The 8,920-nt window shown below is 37.8% G+C and overlaps 1 protein-coding gene across 1 annotated transcript in view; it reads right to left on the minus strand.

Moving 5' to 3' along the window:
* Positions 1-8,550: 8,550 nt before the first annotated feature.
* Positions 8,551-8,920, minus strand: part of LOC104982920 (hemoglobin subunit beta-C(NA)-like) — a 3,150-nt gene continuing 2,780 nt past the window's right edge. The window contains exon 4 of the mRNA XM_010832350.1: positions 8,551-8,667. Coding sequence (XP_010830652.1) covers positions 8,551-8,667 — 117 coding nt within the window. The remainder of the gene's footprint in view (positions 8,668-8,920) is intronic.

Below are 8,920 nucleotides of genomic sequence, written 5' to 3' on the forward strand. Positions count from 1 at the left end.
TCGTTCTGGTATGAAAACAAATATTCATTTGCTTATCTACTCATTTAATTTTTTCTTAATTTAATTTATGGCCAAATAAATAATGATAGAAAAATAGAATAAGTATGGATCGAGAGGTCCTTTGAAGTACTTACTCCATTAATCCATATGTGAAAACATAGAGACCTCTCCATGTAGTAAGAAATACAAATAAATGAAAAATCAATCATAACCCCAAGGTTTCAATAACCCTGAGAGAGGTAATGTGTTCAAAGACTAGTAGAGGCATATAACTTGTTTCTTCATGGACTGACCTGGGAAAGTGTCTGGAAGAACAGAGAAGCTTCTCCATGATTTAAAAGGAGGGATAAAATTGTGGAAAGACAGTCCAGCTTGAATCGGATTATTTGTTTTCTTTCTCTAAGCCTCTAAGAATACTGTGTTCATAAGAATTACTTCTATTTTATTCATCCATAATTTTGTTTTCTCTATATACTTTATTTATACCTTCTTTCTCTAAAATTTATTCTTCATTATCTACAGCTTTTCAAATATTTCTTCTCTCTTTGCCCCTCCTCCCACCCACATAATAAATCCTCTTACCTTCTTAGGCAAGAAAAAAACTTCTGAGGTATAGAGGTCTGTTTCTTACTACTAGAAGATTCAATGAAAAAAGCAAAAGCAGCAAGCATTTCTGAGCTCAGCAGAACTTCAGAGTTCCCTGAGGTTCCCCTACTTTCTACCATCTGTACTTTCTGCATCTTCCCTTCTTCAATTTCTACTTCTTTTCAGTAAGGATAAGAACATATATATTTACTTTCCATGATCTCTCTCCTTAGAACCTTCTCCTGATTCAGACAACTTGATGTCTAGAATCACCTCTCTCTCACCTTTGCCATCACTGGCAAAACATGTTTAAAAAAAATCTCTCATTCTTTCAGCTCTATGTCTCTGTAACTCCAGCTAATATATTTTTAGGTGAACTAGAAGGAAAGAACTTCTGCATTTCTAGTTGTTACAAAGAAATTCATAAATGTCCAGCTTTCGTTACTCCATCCTCCAAAATATTTTTTTCCATCATTGCTAGGTAAATGAAGATTCTTCACCCCTTTAACCTGGCCCATTCCCATTCAAGTACTTGTGAACAAATTCATTCTGATATTTTCAGACATGTAGAAAAGTCTTGGCTCTTGCCTAGCTTTCTGGAAGTTAGGGCAGAATTATATGCCCACAAAAGATTATAGGGGTAAAAAATATAGAATTTAAACATTTTCAATTTATATACACTCTTTTCTGCAACCCTCAAACAAAGAGGCTCTAACTATTGGTCTATACTTAGAAAAAAATTTCCATATGTTGACTTCTGGGAAAAGAAATCTTTCAAGTGTTTTAAATGTTAAAAACAAAAAGCTACTTTTGGTTGGACCTTTAGGTTTTGCATTTCAATGGATTAAATTGAAATCTCCATTAGCTTTATCATTGTTTTATATTTGTACTCTTTTAAACACCCTAATTCACATCCCTGATATCAGAGGTCAGGCATATGTGAGTGAAAGGACTTCTTCTGGGAAACTTTGGACATGCCTCTTCAGGATGTTTGTGTTATGGAAAACTCACAGAATTTACTAAATAGTAGTATAGTCTATTCCTATATTTTCTTGTAAAGGAGTCAAATTGTCAGGGCTACAATTTTGCTGTCTTGACTGACAGAAATTTGCATGTACTTGAAGACTTCCCCTATCCTTTTCTGCTTTCAGAGATGATTTCCCTAATTCATTTGCTTTAAATTAATTATTTTTAAATATTTAATCTAGAATATTATATTAGTTTCAGGTGCACAGCATAGTGATTCAGTGTTTTTAAGGACTATGCACCATTTAAAGTTGCAATAAATTATTGACTATGTTTTCTGTTCTGTACAATATATCCTTGTTGCTAATCTACTTTATACACAACAGTTTGTATTTCTGAATCCCCTACCCTTATCCTGACCCTCCCCTCTCCCCATGGGTAAATACTAGTTTGTTCTCTATACCTGTGAGTTTGTTTCTGCTTTGTTATATTAATTTGTTTATTTTGCTTTTTGTGTTCCACGTAAAAGTTGCAACATACAAGATTTTGTCTTTCTTTGTGTGACATTTCACCAAGCATAATATCCTTCAGGTTCATCCAAGTTGTTGCAACTGGCAAAATTTCATTCTTTTTTATACCTGAGTCATATGTAATATTCCAGTATACATGTGTGTGTGTGTGTGTGTGTGTGTATATACATGTACAAATTCTTCTACTGGGTCTTCTTTTTTATATCTTCCTTTGCTATGAATGGTCTATGAGTCCCTCTTTTGTACTGATTGCTGCTGCAGCCACCATCATGCAAGTCTCAGAGCAAGAGTTGTTGCTATCTTTCACGCTTGCTACTTGGTATGATTAAAGAGTGAAATGGGTTTTTCCTTCTAACTCTGCAGGGACAAGTCTGAAAGTTGTTATCAGACATCAAAAGTTCAGGCAAAAATAAGGAAGAGTGAATAGTTATATAAATGGGGTTATGTTCAGACCCTAAAGTGCAAATCCAGGTCGCCACTAAAAAGTTCTGGAATGCTTCTTAGGCCCACTACCATCTTCACCACCGTGAGCTTTCTTGGACTCTGTGAAGGGATCTACCGCATGTCTGCTCTACTTTGATTAAAGCCCTGTTGAGCATACACACACATGCACAAACTCACACAAGTCCGCAGAGAGAGAGATAGACTTTTTTTTTTTCTTTTCCTTTATTGCAGTCTGGCAAGGTGACCTAATTCCTAATGTTCTATACCAGGCTGGGCCTATTCTGAGTATAATTAAGAGGATGAATATTGACTTTCTTCAGGAGAATCATGACATTTCATCCAGAGATGTGTGGTTTCATCATTTGGTTCAAAAATTTCATTCAGCTAGAATTCTTTTGTACATGCTCTGCTGTTCAATTTTTAATTATCCAAGTAGAATATTTCAGCAATCTAATCTATATTTTTATGGGTAAAGTAGCTATTTTCTTTGGTTATTTTCCATTCGCATTTATTACAAGATAAAGCAGTTATTATTTACTCTTCTTCCCCAGATGTACAATATCTTAGTTACCTCAGTTTTAGCACTGTTTCAAAAATAAACTAAAATAAAATAAAACAACAAAAAAATAAGTAAATGCTTCATGAAGAGCAGAACTCATAGAAACAGATGTCATAAACAGAATAGTTTAGGAATGTTATAGTCTAATTCATGTTTAAAAAGGTCAAATTTCTTTCTAAAAACAGTGAAATCAACATAACCATAATTTTGAAAAAATATATCCTAATTATTACAGACCAGTTAGTGTCTGTTTATCAATTCCATATTAATATTTCCCCCACTGGGCTCAGATTTTAATTCATTCAGAATTAGCTTTTATTTACCTCAAAAATGGGCGATGGTCTTGATTTATCAAGAACAAAGGGGCAGTCTTTCTTAAGTAAAATTTGAAGCTGTATGTCTGGAAAGGCAGAACCGTGGCTTCAGACTGGTCACCCTTGACAAATACATAAGGCATTAATTCCCAAAGCCAACATTCAGGGCACTTCTCTGAGGCTTAAGAGATAGAAAATCTAGAATAGCATCCTAAATTCCCATGACATTCAACTGGCTGATTTTAAAATGATTATGGAAATCAATGCACAACATTACTTACTTCTCTCTCTCTCTCCTCTCCTTTCTCCCCTCTCCTCTTCTTCCCTCCCTTTCTCTGTCTCTGACTCTCTGTGTCTCCCTCCCTGCCTCTGTTCTTCTCTCTTGCCTCTGGTCTCTTTCCATCTTCCTTTCTTCCACACATACCCCATCTGCATTAACACATACTGAACATGATCTAGAAAGCAACATGATAGGGAGGAACTAGAAGTAACTATTGGATAAATTATCAAATAAAATCAAATATTAAGGAATTAATTTTACTCTTAGACTTTTACAGATCCTCCAGTTTAACAAGGAATGAAAACATATAACAAGCTTCCAAGTCTCTTTCCATCCCTTGACTTCCTCACTCCCAACGTGGAGACACCACACCAGCAATACAGCAACTGTTTGAACTTCATCCAAGTCCCACCCCAGTGATGTTCTCTTGAATTCTCCAGTATTGGGATTTTCAGTCCCAACTTCTTGCCTAGACTGATTGGCAGTTCCAAAGGTGAAAGAACAAAAGAGAATACAGTAAGTTCTTCAGATATTTTTAAAACTTTTATGAACATTGAGAAGGAAGAAGTGTACTTTGTTTTCTCATTTGAGATTGTGAAACTCACAGTCTCCCCTTACGCTCTTTCAAACATTTTGAAAATCTCTTTGTCTCCTAATGTCTAATTTTATCATGACGTTTCTGTGCTCAAGAATGTGAAAGGAAACTTCCCAAAATTTTCCTGAAATGTCTCTGATTCTGTGATGTGACCCTGTGGTTTTTAAACATAGTGTTGGGGTGTAAAGGATTCTCAGTGCCTATTATGTATAATGACATGAGAAAAAAATAAATATTTAAAAGCTCATCTGCCTTCAGATAATTCAAAATATAGTTGTGAAAAAGTGAACTGTAATGCATTGTCTATAACCTGGGAAGCAACTTGTTCTGTTTCAGGTAGTCAAACTTAAATTTAATCAACAGGAGCATGATATAGATTTAAAGAAATGCATGCAAATGGCAACCCACTCCAGTATTCTTGCCTGAAAAATCCCATGGATGGAGTAGCCTGGTGCAGGCTACTCCGTCCATGGGGTCACAAAAAGTTGGACACGACTGAGCAACTTCACTTCAGTTTATTTAAGTTAGAAGGTTCTAGAAGTCCTTCCAATTTTACATATGACAAAAATAATTTCACAAGGGATAGTTAGGGAGTTTGGGATGGACATATACACATTGCTATCTTTAAAATGGATAACTAACAAGGTCTTACTGTATAGCACAGGGAAGTCGATCAATGATATGTGCCAGCTTGGATGGGAGGGAGTTTGGGGGAGAATGGAAACATGTATATAAATGGTTTAGTCACTTTGCTGTGCACTTGAAACTATCACAACAGTTTTAATTGGAATGGAGAAGGCAATGGTACCCCACTCCAGTACTCTTGCCTGGAAAATCTCATGGATTGAGGAGCCTGGTAGGCTGCAGTCCATGGGGTGGCTAAGAGTCGGACATGACTGAGCGACTTGACTTTCACTTTTCACTTTCATGAATTGGAGAAGGAAATGGCAACCCACTCCAGTGTTCTTGCCTGGAGAATCCCAGGGAAAGAGGAGCCTGGTGGGCTGCCATCTATGGGGTCACACAGAGTCGGACACGACTGAAGCGACTTAGCAGCAGCAGCCAGCATAAAATAAAAAGTTAAAAATTTTCTAAAGATATTGTACTACCTATAAGCAGAAAGCAAATATCTAATCAGTGATTTACTTTCCTGTGTGCTTCCTCATTGTATATTGTAGCACTAAACCAAAGAAACACTGTACAATAGCCTATTTTTAAAATTGTCCTCTACTCCCAGGAGTTTTGACACAAGAAATAATTGTTCATTCATTGATTATTTCATTTAATAAACGTACACTTACTGTCTATGGTGGATTTGCTGTATAAGACATGGTAATCATGTAGGATAGTATAAAAGGCAGAAACCCTTATACAGCACACAGGGTGAGTATGCTAGACAGGAAGAAATGTGCAAAGTTTGGAGTGGGAGGGTTTGGAAGAATTTCCTTAGGCAATACTGGAAATTTCACTGATGACAAGGTCAAAAGATTCAAGCAAGTGTTATGCATGCACTGAGCTTTACCTGAAATGGGAGGTTGGGGTTAATTTTGGAGGCTATTTGGGGCAAGTGGGAGAGGGAGATTATGCATTAGATTGGGAATATCGGATGTAATGTAGCATCGTTGCCTACAATGTGCAGGCAAGGGAAGTATGAAAAAGGGAAACGTTAATAATGGTTTCTTGAGTAATCATTATGTCTCTGATTGAGCACACTATTTCTTGAGTAATTAGTGGATATGGATCAGAATTAGCCTGAAGTTTCTGCCTAGGTTTGAAGTTTTCCATGATTCCCTGCAATGCCAGTATCCTGTCTATATTTTAAACCTTCTTAATAGTTCTTGTGCTTTGAGGCAGAAGCTTCATCCATTATTGACTATGTGAGGTACCTTCCTTTTCTCATTCCCCTTGTCCTCTCATATTAGACACAAAGCCTCTCTATCAATAGACCCTTAGGGACTTTCCCATATCCTTAGGGGGGAAAATGAGTAAACTGAATCAGGAAATTGAGCTGAAATTTATTTATCAGGCAGAAGCCATACCTTTGAGGGTGGATTTTATTTCCCCAAGTTCAGAAGATAAAATCTGGGGAAATACTGGGGCCTTCCTGACAGTCTAGTGTTTAAGGCTTAGTGTAATGCAGGGGGTGAGGGTTCTATTTCTGTTCAGGGGACTAAGATCTGACATGCCTTGTGGCCTGAAAACAGGAACATAAAAAACAGAAGCAATATCACAACTGAAAAATGACTTAAAAATTAAACTGTAAAAAATAGAAGAATCTAGGGAAATCAAGTCTTCCAATTGGAGAGTCAATTCTTAGATAGACTGATAAGGAATCCAGGGTGCTCAAGGGATCTGGAGCTCTCAAGGAGGAGAAAAGGAAAAATGTTTTGTTCTACATTGCTTTGTCTTAGTCACATAAGACATTTTTTCTTCAACTCCGAGTTGTGACAACAATCTTTAAGACTAACTTTCTTTAAGCCCAGAGCTCTTTAAACCCATGCATAACCTAGGTGGTTAAAGTAAAGGTAAAGGGCTTCCTTGCTGGCTCAGACAGTAAAGAATCTATCAGCAATGTAGGAAACCTGGCTTCGATGCCTGGGTTGGGAAGATCCCCTGAAGGAGGGAATGGCAACCCACTCCAGTATTCTTGCCTGGAGAATCCCATGGACGAAGAAACCAGACAGACTCCATGGGGTTGCCAAGAATGGGACACTGACTGAGCAACTAACACAGACACAAAGAGGCCTATTTACTAGATGAAGGACAAAGAAGGAAGTGGCATCAAGTCCTGTTTCCAAGCCTATTCTTAATGATGGTGCCAGTGCAGGATATATTCATGGTTTAGGTATTCTCCTTTGTGGTGGATGTATTATCAGTGGCCAAGTCTCTTAGAGAAAGACTGATTGATCTTTACCAAACCTCTTATGTAACTCAAGTGATTAGATCTTACTCTCCAAATAGGAAAAGCATGACAGACCAACAGAAACCTACAAGACTCAAGTCGTTTTAAAACATAATGCTTTCCTACCTCCCATCGTTTGTCTTCTCTGAAAAAGTAGATGATCCCTTTCAATAGTCCATTTTCCTCCATTTTAGTTACACCAGAGACAGAAGCCTTACGTGGACTCGTTTGCTCCTAAGATTTGCTTGGAGAAATGAGTGAAGCTGCTTTTTTACAGATGGAATTTGGGAACCAGACAGTGCAGTGTTCAGGACCTGCAGACCAGTACAGGGTTATCTATGCTGTCTTGCCATAGTAATGCTGTTCATAAACATGTCAATCCTTATTTTTACCTCATCAAAATGTTAAGAAATTCCTTTTCTGTTTGGCAACAAACCTCCTATTTTTAAAGTTAGGCTCAAAATATACTCTAATTGCTGAAAAAGTCAGTCCAAGGAATAAGGCTGACCTTCTACCATGGCTTCCCTGGTAGCTCAGATGGTAAATTGTCTGCATGCAATGTGGGATACCCAGGTTAGATCCCTGGGTGGGGAAGATCCCCTGGAGAAGGAAATGGCAACCCACTCCAGTACTCTTGCCTGGAAAATTCCATGGACAGGGGAGCCTTGTAAGCTACAGTCCATGGGGTCGAAAAGAGTCGGACATGGCTGAGCAACTTCACTTCACTTCAATGATTAAACAACAAAACAATTCATCTTGCTCAAAGGTATGTTTTTCCTTAACTTTGTACTAATGATTATATAACAACAATGCATCTTACTTGAGGACCTGGTTCTCCTTCTTAAGATTCTTCTGACTAATCCTGTTCTCTTAAAATGTATGTTGTGAGAGAGGGTTCAATAAGACCTTTCTATTGTTAGTAACCAAAGGAAAAAGTATATAAGGTCTTGATAAGACTAGCAAGTAGGGCACTCTACAGTTCCCCTTCTGATGTCTATCTCAGAAGCTTCCTCTGTCCGTTTTTCACTGTAATAAAATTTCTGCCATGCAAAAGCTCTGAGTGATCAAGCCTCTTCTCTGGCCCCAGATCGAAATTGTCTCCTCTGGAGGCCACAAATCTGACACTGTTCACTGTAAGCTATCACAATGTTCATCCACTCAAGGAATTCAAATAGGGCTCTGTAATAACCTAGAGGAGTGTGAATTGGTGGGAGATGGGAGGGAGATTCAAATGGGAGGGGATATATGTACACCTATGATTAATTCCTGTTAATATATGATAGTGATCAAACCAGTATTGTAAACCAATCATCAATCAATTAAAAATAAATTTTCTCCTTTTTTAAAGAAAATGGCCAGGATCCCAGTGGTATTTTTAGGTGAGGGCATTAGCCACACCAGCCACCACCTTCTGATAGGCAGCCAGGAACTCCGGGGTGAATTCCTTGCCAAAGTTTTGAGCCAGTGTAATTACCAGTATTTTGCCAAGGAGCTGTGTGGAAGGAATAAAAAAACAAGGACATGGTTAGCAGAGGCACCCAATTCAGACTAAAGAGTATTTCAGTCTCATCCCAAGCTGTGCCCCTAGAATATAAGTAGAAAGATGGCTGAAGTGTAGATGTTACTCCTAATATGAACCCACCCATATCAGCCAGTCCATTCTGAAGGAGATCAGCCCTGGGATTTCTTTGGAAGGAATGATGCTAAAGCTGAAACTCCAATACTTTGGCCACCTCATGCGAAGA

Source organism: Bison bison, unplaced genomic scaffold (genome assembly GCF_000754665.1).
Source record: "Bison bison bison isolate TAMUID 2011002044 unplaced genomic scaffold, Bison_UMD1.0 scf7180017860886, whole genome shotgun sequence".
NCBI lineage: Eukaryota > Metazoa > Chordata > Mammalia > Artiodactyla > Bovidae > Bison > Bison bison.